This window comes from Sceloporus undulatus, chromosome 4, assembly GCF_019175285.1.
Source record: "Sceloporus undulatus isolate JIND9_A2432 ecotype Alabama chromosome 4, SceUnd_v1.1, whole genome shotgun sequence".
Classification (NCBI taxonomy): Eukaryota; Metazoa; Chordata; class Lepidosauria; order Squamata; family Phrynosomatidae; genus Sceloporus; species Sceloporus undulatus.
This window is the reverse complement of record NC_056525.1, coordinates 220,618,278-220,637,561: the sequence shown is the minus strand read 5'-3', so window position 1 is coordinate 220,637,561 and position 19,284 is coordinate 220,618,278. Positions and strand designations below refer to the sequence as shown.

General features: G+C 43.2%; 2 protein-coding genes across 7 annotated transcripts in view; one reads left to right on the top strand and one right to left on the bottom strand.

Annotated features, from left to right (window-relative positions):
- The window catches only part of STK3 (serine/threonine kinase 3), an 881,840-nt gene that overhangs the window by 476,551 nt on the left and 386,005 nt on the right, over nt 1–19,284 (top strand). The gene's annotated exons all lie outside the window — the stretch shown is intronic.
- MATN2 (matrilin 2) overlaps nt 1–19,284 on the bottom strand; it is a 62,141-nt gene that overhangs the window by 37,352 nt on the left and 5,505 nt on the right. For 3 of the 5 annotated variants that reach the window (XM_042464929.1, XM_042464933.1, XM_042464932.1), the window contains exons 1-4: nt 15,433–17,490; nt 10,072–10,641; nt 7,620–7,742; nt 595–717 (exon numbers count right to left, since the gene is read on the bottom strand). In XM_042464929.1, coding sequence (XP_042320863.1) covers nt 595–717; nt 7,620–7,742; nt 10,072–10,641; nt 15,433–15,547 — 931 coding nt within the window. In that variant the 5' untranslated portion in view covers nt 15,548–17,490. Of the gene's footprint in view, nt 1–594; nt 718–7,619; nt 7,743–10,071; nt 10,642–15,432; nt 17,491–19,284 lie in introns of those variants that run through there. The other 2 variants (XM_042464930.1, XM_042464931.1) reach the window with 2 other exon arrangements.

The following is a 19,284-nucleotide window of genomic DNA, read 5'->3' as shown; positions in this document are numbered from 1 at the left end:
CCAATAAAACTGTCTTTCTTTTTAAATCTGCCACACAGAGGTAAGGCGTACAAAAACAGGCATGGGAGATTTAAATAACACATGCTTAGTTTAGAATAAGAAAGTGATTGCTAGCTGCATACTAAGGGCTGCACACAAGGGTGCAGTCTTGTGGAAGAAGGTAGTGAGCAAGGTCCAGAGACATACACATGGACACAGCACCACCAGTTAAACTTCCATATGCCCTCACCATGATGCTGGTTAATATTAGATATGATCCAAAGAACTGCAGATGGCTATGGATGATGTAAGGTTATGTGATTCACTAGCATCCAGTCTCACAAGGCAAACTGCTTTTGAAACTGGAAATACTTTCTTTTGGCCATTTCTGATAAGACATAATTGCTTATGTTTGAAGACAAAAAGATATTATTGTTGCGCTGCACAAATCTTTGGGTGTGCCCAAAGATAACCTTACAATTCCAAACATTATGGTTACAATTCCAAACATTAAAAAGCTTAATATGGAAATAAGAATACTTTCAAGAAGTAAGAGGAATGTTAAAACTTTTATCATAGTAAATTTGTAAGGAGCAACTGGAAACAGATACATACGGAAACAGCTCTTTCCATCTTCCAGAAGCTCATACCCATCATAACATTGGCAGACATATGATCCAGGTGTATTTACACATATCTGTTCACAATCATGGTTTTTTACCTCACATAGATTCTGGGCTGCAAAAATTAAAAATAGGTAAGATGTTATGAAATTCACTGACAAACTGGTTGCTGTTTTTTGCATTCTCTCTATCCTTCACTTCAGCCAGAAAATGCAGATTAGAAATGTATAATCAAAACCAATGAATAAAGGATACATGAATAACACATATAAACCTGCCATGTCAGGATAACATGAAATTCTAAACCATAGTTTAGGCCATAAAGAAACTTACTGCTGCCGGATTCTGCTGCAACAGACTTTGAAAACCTGTTGAAGTTCAATTTAAACCACAGGTAGGCAAGCTCAGCAGGGGGCTTTCCCCCATTTTCCCCAGAAGCTACTATAGGCCATATACTAAAATGAAATTGAAATAAATGTAAGTTCTTCTGTGATATGTTTACTTTCAGCAGCAGAAGAAGCACAATCTCAAGTGTGTCACGCTCACATAAGGCTGTCCTTCCTCCACTGTAGAGATAAAGAATAACATTGTGCATCCTCATGTGAGCAAGAGAGAGAAGCAACCCACCTGAAGATGTTCTTCCTGCAGTACTGGAAAAAATGTCTGGGGCTGCATCCGCACTGCAGCAATAATCCAGTTTGATACTACTACTTTAACTGCCATGGCTCAATGCTATGGGGTTCTGGGAATTGTAGTTTGTTGTGGCACCAGCGCTCCAAGGTACTACACAATTGTTTCTAATCAAACCAAAACTTAATACATTACTTGCAGACCAGTATCAGTATATATATTACTCTCTAAAGTCAGCCCTATTATGTTAGAATTTTTTCTTTCAAATTAGGTAATTGGAAAACAATTTTGCAATATGTATTTTTTAAAAATCTATTACCATTTAGATACAGACAACTCACTAAACATTAAGGCTTAAATCGAACTGTTGTTTTCAAACAAAACAGACTCACTGAATAAATAGGAGTTTGGTTTATACTAACTCTTCTGATTCAATGGGTCTGTGCTAGCAGAGAGTAACAACTGCATTTATGCCTATGTTTAGAAATTCAATATTAACAATAGCCCTTCCTTCAGTGACTTAAAAAAGTGGTCTCATCCTTTCATGTTCAGATTGTTTTTACAGCCTCAAGAATTTATTAACAGGGAAATCTGGAAAAATCTAAAGATTAATGTTGGAGAGACATGGATATAAACAAGTCATTTTTAACACTAGTCCAGTATATATAAACAGTGTCATTGAGGGTCCCCCCCGCACAACGAAAGTTGGTTTTAGTTTTAGAAACTGATGTGTAAAACTGTTTTTTTAATGTTTACATACAACTTTCAATGGAAATGAACTATTTGGTGAAGGAAGCAGCTGCTTGTTTATAAAGGAGCATGATTATTTATACATTGTATACAGGCTTCCCCAGAGCACTGCATACTTTCCCCCCTATAAAAACATGTTATAGGTTTGGTTTTCTGTCTAGATAAGCAGAGTGTTCTTTAAAATGCTTCTTTAGAATGTTGTTTATGTATAAGATGCACTTTCCCCCTTAGGAAAGAAAATCATAATGGCTCTATGTATTGATTTCCAGTTGATATTTTATTTTATGCTATCTGTTTATTAGTACAAAAATACATATCCTAAAGCATTCTACTGATGCTTTACATTTGTATATGTCTGCCAGTGCATAAAAAAAACAAGGCATAAAAAGTCATTTCAGGTCCAGGATCTTCTGCAAATCAATGGTAGCCTATCAAAGAAAGGAATTAAAATATTGAAAGTTGCAGCCTTAAAGCCATTTATTTTAGAAGGCCGAGTCCTGGATAAGTCATATTGCCTGTGTGTATAAGTCAGCCAATTAATTCAATGGGCCTTACGTGTTATAACAGGCTTCAGGATGCAACCACTGAGTGAAATCCATAACTTCTATAATCAATGTGAACTTTGCCACTGATTTTAATGAAATATGGACTTTGTATAGTGTTTCTGAGGGTTTATTAAAGAGTAAACGGTTTGACGACTGACAGCTTCATGTAGAATTAACTGACAAGTGATGCTCACATTTAACTAAATAAATCTGGTTTATGTTGATAATGTACTATCAAAAAAATATAAACAGGACTGGTTTATTTCTGCAGAGGCTCAGAGGTCATGTGAGGAATACATCTTTGGCCTTGTTTACTCCTGAGCTTCCAAGAACAAAGTCACATTAACAAAAAATCTTGGATTACATATTTTGGGGTGTCAACCAACCCTCTCATTAAAGAGAAATCCACAGACTGGGAATAGCCACCAAAAAGAGTCTATCATGTCCTTACCAAATGGGCCTATAACAGTAGATCAAGCCTTCCCTCTGGCTGGCTCATATAGGGAGATACAGTCTTTTAGGCAGTCCGGACCCAAGCTCTTTAGGACTATAAAGTCTAGAAATGAACTAGTGGCCAGTTAAGCTGTTTCACTAGGGGTGTTATATTATCCTTGTAGCCAGCCCAGGTCAGTAACCTGGCTGCAGAATTTTAGACCTGCTGAAGTTTATGCAGTATCCCAAAGGTAGGCTCATATAGAGTGCATAACAATAATCCAAAGGGGATGTAATCAAGGCATGTGTCAGTCACTGTAGCCACCTGACATCGCAAAGATGGGTGCAGGTGGTGCATTAGTTTTAGCTATGCAAGCACACTCCTGGCCACCACTGAAACTGGGCATTCAGGGAGAGTGAAACTCCATCTAGAATAGGCTGAATACCTATTCAGTGATTTGCTTTATGACTGATCAGAAGTAATCTGTCTTGTCTGGATTAAGTTTCATTTTCTTCACCCTCATCCAATCCATTACTGACAATAGACACTAGTTTTATACTGAAACAGCTTCTTTGGAGTTAGATGGAAGGGAAAGACAGAGTTGGATGTCACCAGAATACTGGTGACACTGAACCCCAAATCTCTGGGCCACTTTTCCCAGAATTTTCATGTAGATATTAAACAGCATGGGGGACAGAACTGAGCCCTAAGGGACCCCAAAGTCCAATGACCTTGATGTTGAATGGGCATCCCCTTAAACCATTTTCTGCTCTTCCATGAAGGACTGGAGCCACTATGGAAAAATGTGCCTCCAGTCCCATCCCAGAGGGGCAGCCCAGAAGGAAACTGTGGCTCATGATATCAAAAGCTCCCAAGAGCAGGGAAAGAGCCACTAAATAAAAATGGATAAAAATGTCGTTGTGTTTGACTCAAGATCCTTTTAATAGCCTCAGAGAAAATGGTTATATATACAGCAGTCCTCTGTGAGTGTACACACATTCAGCAATACTATATATATTACAGAAAGGCTGTAACACGTTTTGTATAGTATTTGGTGCCCAAATGCCCTATTGCTCTAGCTGACAGAAACACACTGCTGCAGTGAATTTCTTTCTTTCTGTAGAATGAAAAAAACAATGAAAAAATCTTCTTTGGGGTGAAGATCCCATGGTTTTTTTTTTTTAATTTAAAAAATAGTTTTAAAAATATTTTTAAAAAAACCTTTATTCTAGGAAAAGGTAAGCAGCAACAATGGCAATATTTCATATGATATTTAGTAATGGATATTTTTTGGTAAAGGGAAGTATAGAGGTCACTACCACAGATGAAAAAGAATATGTGAGACAAAACAATGTCATGTAAAAGGTTTCCCAATTGAGAGCGAGAATCATGTGAGGAGTTTGTTTATTTGTTTAATTGATAACCTGCCTTTCTTTTAGCATGGGATACAAGACACCTCTCAAGAAATTAAAATAGGGTAGAGCTAAAATGTTACTAAACAATAATTAAAAGACAATTAATCAAACAATTCTATTACAAGTAGCAAGTGAATTTTAAACATAATAAAGAAGATAAAAGCACATAACAGCACACTGAAACACCCTTCTACCACATGTTAAGAGCCTTAATAAACAGTTCACTGCCTGCCTGTGGAAAGACAGCACATAGCACACTAGGAGCTATAACATTATTTTGTTGTCATGTGTCTTCAATTCATTTCCCACTTATGACAACCCTAACATGAAGCTATCATGGGGTTTTCTTGACAAGATTTGTTCAGAGGAGGTTCATCACTGCTTTCCTATTAGGCTGAGAGAGCATGACTTGCCTAACGTCATCTAGTGGATTTCCATGCCAGAGCAGAGATTCCAACCCTGATTGGTATATTAATTCAGTATCAGTCAGCTTTCCTATGATGTTACCATGCTGAGCATTTACCTATCTTTGGAGCTCAACAGATGAGCGGCTCAATGCCACCTGTTTTTGCCTCGCATTGTTGCCGTAGCAACCATCACTTCCAGCCAGTGCAGTTTGGGCACTGTGCCATGCTTGCGCCATCAGAGCGCCAGCCGTGTAGATGAGGGTGAGCAATGATGGTGGCCCCCTCGTGCAGTAGGGCTGCTGGGCATGTAAATGTCCAGCCTCATCTAGCCCTGGTTCACCGGGAGGATGCTGCTAAGCGCCTGTCTGTAACGGGCCTTTGTCAGTAGCGGCAAATGACAACAAGTAGGGCAGGGGTCGGCAACCTCCGGCCCGCGGGCCGGATGCGGCCCGCGAAGGCCTGGCCGCCGGCCCCTGGCGGCTCTGGCCGCCGCCGCCGCCCGTCGCAGCTTTTCGCCGCTCGGGGCACCGCCATTTTGGGCGAAAAAATGGAGGCGCCCATAGCGGCCTCTGGGGCTCTGGGCCCTTGCCATTTTGCCGCCCAAAATGGCGGCGCCAGAGTGGCTGCCGCAGCAGCGGCACCAACGCAGCGGGCCTCTAGGAGGCCCGCTGCCATCTCTGGGACCCTCCAGGAGGGCTCCCAGGGCGGCAGGGGGCCTCTGGGAGGCCCGCTGCCGTCTCTGGACCCTCCAGGCGGGCTCCCAGGGCGGCAGGGGGCCTCTGGAGGCCCGCTGCGTCTCTGGGACCCTCCAGGCGGGCTCCCAGGGCGGCAGGGGGCCTCTGGGAGGCCCGCTGCCGTCTCAGGGGCCCTGCTTAGGGGCTCCCAGCGGGGCAGGGGGCCTCTTCAGGGCCCGCTGCCATCCCTGGGGCCCTGCAGGAGGGCTCCCAGGGCGGCAGGGGGCCTCTGCAGGGCCCGCTGCCGTCCCTGGGCCCGGAGGAGGGCTCCCAGGGCGGCAGGGGGCCTCTGCGGGGCCCGCTGCCGTCCCTGGGGCCCTGCGGCGGGTCCCAGGGCGGCAGGGGGCCTCTGGGAGGCCCCGCTGCCTCTCTGGGGACCTCCAGGTGGGCTCCCAGGGCGGCAGGGGGCCTCTGCAGAGCCCGCTGCGTCCCTGGGGCCCTGCAGGAGGGCTCCCAGGGCGGCAGGGGGCCTCTGCAGGGCCCTCTGCCATCCCTGGGGCCGTGCTGGGCTCCCAGGGTGGCAGGGGGCCTCTGGGGCCCGCTGCCATCCCTGGGGCCCTGCAGGAGGGCTCCCAGGGCGGCAAGGGCCTCTGCGGGGCCCGCTGCCGTCCCTGGGGCCCTGAGGAGGGCTCCCAGGGCGGCAGGGGGCCTCTGGGGGCCCGCTGCCGTTTCTGGGGCCCTGCAGGAGGGCTCTCAGGGGGCAGGGGGCCTCTGGGAGGCCCGCTGCCATCTCTGGGGCCTCCAGGCGGGCTCCCAGGGCGGCAGGGGGCCTCTGCAGAGCCCGCTGCCGTCCCTGGGGCCCTGCAGGAGGGCTCCCGGGCGGCCGGGGGCTCTGGCAGGGCCCGCTGCCGTCTCTGGGGCCCTCCAGGCGGGCTCCCAGGCGCGCAGGGGGCCTCTGCGGGGCCAGCTGCCGTCTCTGGGGCCCTGCAGGAGGGTTCCCAGGGCGGCAGGGGGCCTCTGCGGGGCCCACTGCCATCTCTGGGGCCCTCCAGGCGGGCTCCCATGGCGGCTGGGGGCCTCTGGAAGGCCCGGTGCCATCACTGGGGCCCTCCCGGGGGTCCTCCAGCACTGGCAGGCCCCCCCGCCAGCTTTTTTGCTGGTCTCTGACGGGGCTAGGGCCCCGTCAGGTGCCAGCAAAATGGGGAGGTCTGGCCCCCAGGGGTGGAAGCTCCGCCCCCGGCATGCGGCCCCGCCCCCTGGAGGGTGGAAGCTCCACCCCCCAGCACCAGCCCCGCCCCGGAGGTGGAAGCTCCACCCCTGGCATGTGGCCCCGCCCCAGAGGGTGGAAGCTCCACCCCTGGCACGTGGCCCCGCCCTGGAGGGTCGAAGCTCCACCCCCCAGCTTCGGCCCCCCCAGTCGCCTGAGGGACAGCAACCCGGTCCCCGGCTCAAAAAGGTTGCCTACCCCTGAAGTAGGGGAAAGCCCAGCTTAATGGCATTAAGACATAAGTTACACTGCATAGGGTATTGGTTAGGGTGATGGACTGTGGATATCAAAATTTATGTCTCCACTATGTCATGAAATGAGGAAGAGGATTGGACATGTCATCTTGTGTTCACTGAAGGAAATGTGGGCTGTGACTGCAATCAATAAATAAAAACAAACTATATTAATGTGCATAAGTGTGTGTGCGTGTATGTGCATGGCATGTGCGCACGCGCACACACAAACATTTACACAACCATTCTAGTTTGTAAGAAAAATTATGAGAAATCAGGCACTCTGATTCTCTAACTTTATAGCCTTTTTAGGTCAAAAGTGAGAGAATCAGATTGCCTGAATACAAAAGTATTCCAGACTGTATTAACAAGTAATATTTAGGAGAGAGAGCAAGCATTCTTAGTGGTTTGAGTGTTGGATTACAACTCTGGAGACCAAGGTTTGATTCAGTCATGAAACCCACTGAGTAACATTGGGCAAGTCACACATTCTCAGCCTCAGAGGAAGGCAATGGCAATGGCAAACTTCCTCTGAACTTTTCTTGCCAAGAAAACCCCATGTTAGGTTTGCCTTAAGGTCACCATAAGTCAGAAATGACTTGAAGGCACACAACAACAACAACAACAACAACAACACTTAGGAGATAAAGGTACAAAACTCACTATTGCAAGTCCGCTGGTCTGAGTTCAAAATATATCCCTGTTTACATTTACATACATAAGAGCCAGGAGTGTTGATGCAGAAATGATCACAGTTGTGTTCAATTACACTGCACGTGTGTTGGACTGCAAAAGAAAAACAATATTCTAGTTAGAACAAAGATGAAATCAAACAAAATTATCTCTTCTAAGGGATAATATATGAGTAAGCTAGGATGTCCGAAACATTTTTGAAATAGACATGGAAAAATAAATATTAAAGTGAAGTTAAATAGTAAGATATATAGAGAGAGCCAGTTTGGTGTAATGGTTTGAGTGTTGGACTACGACCCTGGAGACCAGAATTCAATTCTCAGCCCCTTGGATAAGCCTCACTCTCTCAGCCTAAGGAGAAAGCAATGGCAAACCTCCTCTGAACAAATCATGCCAAGAAAACTCGATGATAGGTTTGCCTTAGAGTCACCTAAGTTGTTTCCGACTTATGGTGACCCTAACATGAACCTTGCATTCCTCTGAGGCTGGGAGAGTGCGACTTGCTCAAGGTCACCCAGTGGGTTTCTATGCAAAGTCGGGATTTGAACCTTGGTCTCCAGAGTTGTAGTCCAACTCTTGAACCACTACACCATGCTGGCTCCCAAAAGGGGGAAAAATACTGTAAATGCATATAAGAATATAATGGATATGCTTCTGATTCACAATGATTTCTATTAAGAGCTAGCCTGATTTTGACATAATGACAAACTATGGCCTGATTTAAACAGGCCTTTGTGCCACCCCCATCATGTGCTAGGAGGTGGCCAAGGATGCAGCATCCATACCAGCCTCACCCCAGCACGTGACGGGGGCATCAAAATGGTGGCGCCCTGTACACACGGGCACTGCCATTTTGACGTAATGGCTGCATCGTGTCCAAACGGTTCATGTGCGGCGTAGCCGTTATGTCTTGGCGCCCTTTCAGTGGTGCCGAAAGGAGCTCTGTTTCAGAGCTCCTTCCACTGCGCATATCGCTGGTGCGGCCTTTAAACGGCCTTTCCCCACTGCTGTCGGGGTGTCCTTGGGGCATGAAGGCGTTTTGCCGCTTCCCCGAGGCCTGGAAAAGTGGTGGATCGGGGCCTCTGGGTTTGCCACTGTGGCTGCTGAGGCCCCGATCCGTTGGGGAAAGGGGCGGGTGTGAAAAATAAAGCCTCTACGTCCTCTTCCTCCCTTCTTTGTGTTTGAGAGGAAATTAAAGGGTATGGTCTTTAAAAATTGCAAATTTCCATTTCAGCTAAAATGTGGGAAATTTTGCTTTGCACAAACTAGAATTAATAAACAAACAAGGATAAGAAAATACGATTTGCTCCTGGAATGCACATATGAATCAACCAGTTTTACCATAGTCAGATAAAAATGGTAACAGTGGCTTGCTACAAAATGCAACAAGCAGCTTTAAATTTCTTCCGCATGTGTAAAAGAGGAGAGGAGTGTTCAAGCACAAGACTCATTGTGAATCTATGCACATAATTACAAGTCATTTGTTTGTTTGTTTGTTGTTACATCTGAATTTATTGCCTAAGGAGATTATCAGATGGGGGGAGGGAAGAAAAAGGCATAGTCCTGGCTAAATCATGCAATTGTGAGGAGGATTTTCAGATGATATCATGCTCATCCAGTTTTACCACTCCTGTGAAAAACTAGGAATGCTCCTGCAACAAAACCATTCACAGGGAAACCCTGTGAATGGCTTCTCAATAGGGCAAATGAAGCATGATTGCAAGAGTGTGAAAGTTAATCGTGCTTCATTTGCGCTAATATGGAAGCAACAAGGGATACCCAGAATGCATTGCAGTGGAGGCAATCCGTTCTTTTTGCCAGGATCAGTTTTGCAGTGGATTTCAGTCTTCTTTTGAGGTATGGGGCACAATTTCATTTATACTGGATTAAAGCAATGTGGTGAAGTAATAAATTTTCTTTTGTTGTCTTTTATTCTGTGCTGGACGGAAACATGATTTCAAGACATGCACCACAGCACTGAAACAACATATGCATGAAACCATCGATTCCATGTACTAATGATTCATTCATAGATATGTGAGAAACGCGATTGCAATATTATATGGTAATGCCACAATAATCGTGTGAATATGTGACTGTGTGAAAATATGGAGTGCTATAGCACTAGTGTTGTATTAGCTTTCATTACTGCGATTACTGCTGAATTGGCCCTGGTGTGATAATCTCTTATGGTACTGTATTTATCAAGAAAACCATCTATTTTCTACAAAGATTACAACTTGCTTTTACTTATATATCTGATTCCAGAGTCAAAAGTTCTAGCACATCCATTTTCTTTTTAAAACACTGTTTTAAAACACTGCATATCTCTATTTATGCATATAGATATAATTGTTCCATTTCTTTTTAATGACTGAATAACTTCAATAAAGCCTTTTCAGTGTACAGTTAAATGCCTTACCACAGATTTTAGTCTGGAACACAGAGGTCAACTTTTCAATCTGGCTGAAATTTGCAACCAAAAAGACATGGTCTTCATAAGGTTCACTCCCAATAGATTTCAGTGTATTCATATCTACTTTTCCCACACCAATAGCAAAAATTAGGATTCCTGAGTTCCGGGCTTTTGCTGCAATATCTGCAACGGGGTCCTGGGGTCTCCCATCTGTCACTATCATTATAACTCTGGGCACATTCTGACTGAGTGGCCGAGCTCCTTCAGTTTCTGAAAAGGCAATGTTGACTGCATATTGAATAGCTAATCCCGTCATGGTACCAGTGGCAAGGTACATCATTCTTTTCACTGCTCTCTCCACATCCTGCTTCCTCTTAAATGTCTTCAGGGAAAATTCATTTTTGACTGTGCTGCCATATTGGATAAGTCCCACTCTAGTGGCATCTGGCCTGATGTCCAAAAACTGAAGGATGGTTAAGATGAATTCTTTCACTTTCTCAAAGTCATAAGGGCGAACACTACGAGAGCTGTCAATGATGAACACAAGGTCGAGCTGTTTGTTACTGCAAAATTCTTCTGGAAAAAAAGAAAAGTAAAATAAAATATACTCATGAATTACACGAAAGAAACCACTACCAGATTGAATTGAAATTAATTGCCCAATTAAGGTTTTTTTTAAAATGAGAACTAAGAAAATGAAAATGTACTGTATAACCCACATATTGTAGGTTTCATCAGTCAGTGATTATTGGGGGTGTTCTTTCCTTTATACAGTGGGAGGTTAATACTGTGGTCTGGAATTGAAAAATTAGGCTACAGTTAAGTTATATATAATTTAAATATTCAATGTTATAGGCTCGTAATTGCAGGCCGGACTTTCTGAAGTAACTGCTCCATCACAAAAGCAACCATGTTCCATCTTATGTGTTTTGAGACACAATGAAAGAAAATTAGATTATATTGGTTTTTGTGGGGTTTTTTGGGCTATGTGGCTATGTTCTAGGAGAATTTATTTCTGACATTTTGCCTACATCTGTGGCTGCCATCTTCAAAGAATGGTGGCATGAAGGTGTAGGGTTGCCATAGTGCCGGACCTCCAAACCAGGGAAAATGTAGGACAAAATTTTCAAATGTAGGACACACAAAATGTGTCCTACATTTGAAAATTTTGTCCTACATTTCCCCTCGCGATCATGGCGGGGGCGGAGGCCAAGCAGTGAGGGAAAGCCTCCACTTAAGGAGGCTTTCCCTCCCCGCCTGGGCCCCATGCCTTGCCGCGATCAGAGGCCAGGATTGGGGCCTCGCCTCCTCCTTGGCCCCCGCAGGGACCAGGAAGGAGGCGCGCAGGCCGCCGGCCATGGCCGGGGCCTCGCCTCATTCCTGGCCCCCGCGGAGACCAGGAAGGGGGCGAGCAGGCTGCCAGCCATCGCTGGGGCCTCGCCTCCTTCTTGGCCCCCGTGGAGACCAGGAAGGAGGCGAGGAGGCTGCAGGGAGGCGGGGAGGTTGGCGTGGCTGTGCCCAAGAGGTGCCGGCTCCCTGCAGCCTCCTCCGCCCCAGGCCTCGCTGCCCTCCTTTTCCTCCGCGCGGCCATGCGCGGTGGAGGAGGAGGAAGAGGGCAGTGAGGCCCCGAGGATTGCCTAGCAACCCCGCTGCAACCGGGCTTTTCCCGGTTTTTGGCTGCACTTGTGCCGTGACTGGGCAGGTGCCGCCAAAACCGGGAAAAACCCGGTTGCAGCTGGGTTATGGCAACCCTAGTGTGTGTGGGGTATGGAGGTGTGTGGCCCTTGGTTGAGAGGAAGTGATTTACATGTTAATCTGTGTGTTGGTCTGCTGCTGAATGGCAAGGCCTCGGGGTGGGAGGATATGAGAGGAGAATTTGTGTCTATTTAATTAGATGTAGGCAAAATGTCAGGAAAAAATTCTTCTAGATAGTCCAAAAAACCAACAAAAAACTCTGGGTGCTGGCTATGAAAGCCTTTGACTTCACATTACATTATATTCTTTGTGTACTATCATGTTTTTTAGTAAACAGCTGAGAGATATTTACTAACCACATGGTTCTGTGAATTACTGAGAGACAGGAAATGTCCCATGTTTCCAGTAGACTCATTACAGAACTTTTCTCAGCATCCCAAGAAATGTGCGGGCATGGAACAAGGATACCATTTGTGGGCTATGAAGTAACTGTATGGTTTTATTAATTTGCAGCTACAATGTTGCTTTCTTCTCAGATACAGGATCACAGAAAGGTTGCTAGCTTTTTCATAATCAGAGGTTAATAAACATGTGCCAAAATGAGCATAATGGCATTCCTTTGCTAATGCAATGCAGAAATGCTGGCATATTTATCCATTTTCCATATTATTATCTCCCTGCTGTACCTAATTATTTCTCCTCTGGAATAGAAGTAGAATAAAACACTAATGATTACAGTGTAATAACTGTGCACAGATAACATGTAAGGGATATTTATAGGAGTGAAGTCAAGGAAAAAAATAAGATATAAAGGGCTATAGTTAGTTTAGTCATCATTGGAGATGAGCCAAACTAGGATGTCTGGCCCTGAACCTGAGGAGTTCGATGTATTTTATTGTTTTTTCTTCCAACCATGCCTGAAGCTGGAATTCTCTTTGTTGATTCAGATGTATTTGAAAAATGTCAGAAGGTTAAAAAATAGCTTTATACATGGCTCAGGTTTTGGGGTTAAACATTTCACTGTTCCTTTCCGTGAAACCTTTTTGTGCTCCAAGTACATGGGATATATGAGATGTCATGTAAATATACTAGCAGTTGCCACAGATCCCTAACTAGAAGCCTAGATGTCAGTTTACAGTTTCTTATTCACTTTGCCAATGGGACAGACAACTGGATAGAAAAATTGCAACCACATCAGGCCAATTAGCTGAAGTCTCTGAAGAAACCTCCTAGACAAGGCACCATGGGGAGTGAAACACCTTTTACTTCTTCCTATATAGTACCTACAGAAATGCCTCTCTCTTGCACAGTGTACTGTCAAAGAAAGCATTTAAAAAAACAACAACACAACAACCCTTACTCAGCTCCTTATGGATTCACACCTAGAGACTCAACTGGTTGTTCTGATTTGTCCAAGAAAAGTCACTTTGTGTTTTACATTTCATTTGCCACGGACTTTGAAATTCTCCATACCTGACACTTTAGCTTTCTACTGCTTATGAAACCAGATTCTGCTAAGTATAAAGGACAGAGTAGGCTCTCTTAAGAACAGGGTACATACATAGGCCACATTCCCACTTACAAATAAATTGCTTTGTGAGCCAAATTGATGGATCGGTTCGGCAGCGGAGCATGGTTCACACTACACTTGCCCCGATCACATTTCTTGCTGCAAAATAAAATAAAATAACCTGCTTGTGGTTCACATTGACGAATGAATTGATTCAAAATGGACTCACTCTAGCTGGCCGAAGGGCAAATTTAAATTGATTCTGATCTGCATCTGGTTCACACTTGCATGGAATCGATTTATCCAAAAAGACGCAGAAAAAATCAGCATCAAAAAGATGCAGGTTAAATGGGTCTAGCGCATGGCCCCCTCTCCAAGTTGCTTCAGCGATTTGGTTCAAGTTTAAATAACAGGTTCAAACTGATTTGCAATCCAGTTTAAAAGGTAGTGGGAATGAGGCTATAGTCATTTTCTGACATATTAGTCTCATGCTCAAAAAGTTTAAGTCTCATTTCATCCATTCAGGTAGTTGAAGCAATGGGTGCACTGTAATATGGAAAAGGAGCTGCTGATTCAAAACTTCTAGGATATAATGAGTCCATTCTGTGAGTGTCCATGGTTGTGGGACTGTTTCCCATTCATTTAAGAAGGACGGGGAAGGAAAAGACTAACATGAACTTATCTTTGCATTAATTCAAAGACAGAGCCGTGTGGAATCTGTATGTAGAGATCTTGTAGCATTTTTGAGACTAACTAGAAGAAAGCAGTTGGCAGCATGAGCTTTCATAGACTTAAATCTACTTATCTTTGAAGGACTTGGTTTTGTATTTAAAGTGACATGCAGTTCCTCCACTCCCCTTTGGATGGCCTATGGCTGCTTACATGAACCAGGGCCGAGTTCATTTCTCCAAAAGGCATTGTTCTGGAATGCTGCTAATGGGTTTTGGCATCAGCTTTTTAAACTGTTGAGGTTTTGAACACTAATTGTCATACGGAAAGGGCTTATAATCTTCTGCTAAGGCTATTAGAATTCCAAAGCAGATAATTGTTTACATGCACTATAATTAGCTATATAAATTCTTAGAAATAAGAATATATTGGAACAAATGAAAAGTTTTACCCAATGATACAGTTGCAAATGTCATGTGGAATGTAGGACTACTTGCTTCAATTGACAATGCCCACATATCTAAATTTGATTTACAACTAATTTAATTTAGTCAAAAAAGGAAAGAACAGGAATGTCATTCTTTCCCAACCCTCTTGCTACCAGAAACTTTATAAGTCCGTTTCAACAAAGACAATAATATTAAGAATCAAATAAGAATTGTGAACATGCAACTAACCTCTTTAAATTAGATCCTAAAACTCTATTGGGAATTTAGTGTTTATTATAATCTCTTAAGCAACAGGGACAGAAACATTCATGAGCTCATGTAGCAGAATAAATTAACCATACAAATTCATTCCAAAGTTATTCAAATAATTAATCTTATTGACAGCAACACTTTCCTAACATTAATGCTTCATTCGAAGTGCAAAACTAGACATTACACTACAGAGCAACACCGCAACACCCTGATGTGCCTTTTTAAATACTGTAGAAAAAAACGTTTAGTGATGAAAGAGGGATCTTTCCCTTCCTATTGATTCCCTTCTCCAAATCAACCTCTTGCTACTTTTCCGATCCCACTGCCACTCTGGAGAAAATTCTGAATTTTAAAAGAGCAGTTGTAATAATGTTAACTTGCATGCAATATTTGTCCCAATATATTTCAGTCTTGTCTCTTTTTCCTTTAAAAAGCTACTTAAAATATCCACTCCATGGTCAGGCACTGCAAAGACTAATTGGAATTTGGGTTTCTTAATTTCTCTGTGTCTGTTGTTGCCAATGGCTACTTTTTCTTTTGGAATTATCACCCAGCTTTACTTTCTAAACTGAAATAAATAGAAAAGAAGTTTGCAGAAATCTATATTATTGCAATTTAAATACTACTTGCCGCTCCCCAAACAAGTGTCCTTTTCTAAAACTTACCTGCTTTTCCCTTTCCCTGCCTTATAACTTGCTCTTACATCCTCCACAAAACCATCCTAAGGGGGGGGGGGCCTTAACTTCTATAGAGTGGTTTTTGTTTGCTTGAGACAAATTCACTGCAACTCACCAAGTACCAGAGCATCATTTCTTTGACTTGAAAGTGTCCCTGGAAGACGTCTCTCCCTGGCTGAGACAGGAAAAAGTCCAACCAGCAACAGGAAGCATGAGATCGTTTCCTTCATTTTGCAGGAAGAAGAAAGAGTGGAGTAATACAATCAGGACACAACACTGTGCAAACAAGAAGAAATGGGATGAACCTTCTCATCAGCCAGCCTCTACTAGAGGTATGGTTGCTTTCCTTTTAATATTTAACATTTTTTAAAAAAGTAATTATATTTGTAAAGTGAACTCCAAAGAACTATAATTTTTTAGGTGTTTCAGGGATTTGATTTGTGACTTAGCTTTCTTCCAAGGACATTTATTTGTTTACAAAGTTACAGTGTATGTAACTTTAGCACTTGTTTGTCAAGTGGTAAGTGATACTTTTCATTTTGTACAGATCCAGGATGTTGACAGAATCCATGTGTGCTAGACCCTTGCCTTTACTGGCTCATATAAAAGACTGAACAGGGCTGCCTGAATGGGTAGAGAGAGTGTTCAGTGCCTTGCGACCTCTTTCCAACATGCCTAAAGGAGGGAGTTATAAGGGTGTTGAAAAAGTATTCCCTAGATCCCATTTATTGGATTAACTACTGGCAATTTCCAGGAACAGTACTGTAGTCTGTGCTGGCCTTCCAGATATAAGGGGCTTTAGATTAATCTAGATAATTTCATTCTGGATTCAGACAGAGGTATGCTGGGAATGAGACAGAATACTATGTCCTTATTGGTTCTACTGGACCTCTTGGCATCTTTCAGTACATTCAGTCATGGTATCCTTCTGGGCTGCCTCATTGGAATGGGGTTTGCAAGAACTGTTTTACAGTGGTGCTGTTTGTTTGTTTCTGGATGGATGAGCCCTGAAGATGATGTTGTGGGACTCCGGTCTTAACCTTGGTTATTGGCCTGTGGAGGCCTTCAGAGTTCAATTTTGTCCCTCATGTTACAGTTAGCCCTCCATATTCATCATCCATGGATTCAAGTATCCATGGCTTGAAAATATTCATGAAATATATAAATTCCAAAAAGACACCTTGATTTTGCTATTTTATATAAAGGATATCATTTTACTGTCTATTGTATTTAATGAGACTTGAACATCCACAGATTTTGGTATTCACGGGGTGTCCAGGAACCAAACCTTAGCAAATACCAACGGCCCACTATTTTTAACATACATATGGATATGTCTATGGGAAGCTGCTTTCAGCTGGTCGAAAAAACTGCAGTCAATCTGCTGACTGATGCTGTTTTTATGAAGCATACCAACTTCCCTTGTAACAGATTTACTGGCTGCTGGTCTGATTCCAGGCACAGTTCCAAATGTCAGTTATCACCTACAAAGTCTTATGTGGCTTGGGTTCAGGTTATCTGAAGGACAGCATTCTGCTATGCCAGCCTGTCTGGGGTTTCTAATCTTCATGGAAGGATTCACCTCACCATCCTCAGAAGTACTTCTGTGGATGCAGGAGAGGGCTTTCTTGGTGACTTCCCCGAGGCTCTGGAAACCCCTTCCTACATATTTGATGATCTCCTTCCCTGATGTCCTTCCAGTGGCAGATGAAGACTTTCTTATTTCAACAGGCCATTGTGAACTGATGGAGGTGCTTTTGCTTTTAATTCTGCTGATAATTAAATTATACTTTATGTTTTACTGTTGAAATATTTGATCTGTACCTGTAGATTTCAGCTCTATATTTTAATATAAAATATCTATTAAAATATTTACCAAAAATTTCTATAAAATATACAAAAAAGTGACATGTAGTTTCAAATGCACATATAAAGGAAGGATAGGTGCCAAATATTGGACTGCAGTCAGTCAGTACAGTGGACTGCAATGCTTTATTGCTTATTTAGATTTCATAGAATCATACAGTCACAGGATTGGAAAAGACCTCAAGGGCCATCAAGTCCAACACCCTGCCATGCAGGAATATATCATTATAATATATAATTAAAGCACACCCAACAAATGAACATCCCACCTTTGTTTAAAAACCTCCAAAGGAGACCCCACCACACTGTGAGAAAGTATATTCCACTTTCAAACAACTCTTACTGTCAGGACGTTCTTCCTAATATCTAGGTGGAATCCGTTTGCATCCGTTGTTCTGTGTCCTAGTCTCTGGAGCAGCAGAAACAAATTAAACAATTTACTTTGCTTTAATTAGAGAGCCAGCATGGCTTAGTGGTTTGAATGTTGGACTAGGATTCTGGAGACCAAGGTTCAATTCTCAACTTGATTCCCACTTTGATTTCCCACCTCGATTTCCATTGGGTGACTTTGGGAAAGTCATACCCTCTCAGCCTCAGGAGAAGGCAATGGCAAACCTCCTCTGAACTGCTTTACCATATACCTCTACACCATGCTATAGGATTCAGGAATGAAAATAAGAAGAAATGCAAGAGTGAGGACTTGTGTTACTCTCTATAAAGTATCTATATATTTTAATTTTATTACTTCCTTGAGTCCCAGTGCTGGGGAAAGGTGCAAAATAAACAAATAATGAACTCTTAAGGGCTTTGCATCAGGATGACCCATGTCCTAGTATAACACTCTATACTACAATTACTTTCCCATATGAAATTATGTGTTTATAATATATATGTGTGTGTGTGTGTTTATATATGTGTACACACAAATCATTTACTGCAAAATTAGCAGTCTTCATTCTATTGCAGAAAGACAAGTTATACATTTTTAATGAGATGGATACACAATATTATATGCATTTACAAATGTGCATGGAATGCAGCCAAAGACTGGACTGCAGTTAGCAGACTACAGTGTTTTATTGTTTACTAGATTTATTTAGGGTTAATTAGCCCCAACCCCTTTATTCTGTGGTGTTGCTGCTCTTCACGACCAAGCTTTTGGAATAAGAAGAAAGGCAGGGCTCAGGACTAAGAAAAATTCATACTTTTTATGGGCACATCCAGATAATAATAAAATAATAATAAAAGTTTTATTTATATTGCCCCGCCTCTCCCTTTGGATCGAGGCGGGTTTACAACCTGATAAAACCATAAATACAATCATAAAATGCAATACCGTAAAATATAATACTTAAAATACAATCACAATCCAGGAACAGTAAAAATTCAAAACATGCTACAGTGGTCAATTACAGGGAATCAGTCTGACAGATAACATGGTGTCTTAATCAGGATCAGGAGGGTATGCCCGCTGGAAGAACTCCGTCTTGACAGCCCTCCTGAAAGTGTCCAAGATGGTAGTTAGACGGATCTCTTTCGGCAGGCTATTCCACAATTTAGGGGCAACAGCAGTGAAAGTTCTTTGAGAGGTTATACACAATCTGGTGGCTTGTATTTCCAGAAAGCTTTTTCCTGAAACTCTCAAAGTGTGGGGCGGATTGTGTAGGATGAGGTGTTCCCGCAAGTAACTCGGGCCCAAGCCATGTAGGGCTTTAAAGGTAATAACCAACACCTTGTACTGTGCCCGGAAGCTAATTGGTAGCCAGTGAAGTGATTTTAGTACCGGTATAATGTGATCGAATCTAGATGTATTAGTGACCAGTCTGGCTGTCATATTTTGAACTAATTGAAGCTTCCGAACTTGGTACAAGGGTAGCCCCATGTAGAGCGCATTGCAGAAATCAAAACGAGAGGTTACCAAGTGCGTGTACCACTGCTTCAAGGTTCCTCTGTTCCAGACAGGGATGCAGCTTGCGTATCAACCGAAGTTGATAACAGGCACTCCTGGCTGTCGCATCAATATGCGATGACAGCTGTAATGACGAATCCAGGAGTACCCCCAAGCTGCGGACTTTGTCCTTTAGGGGGAGTGTGACCCCAT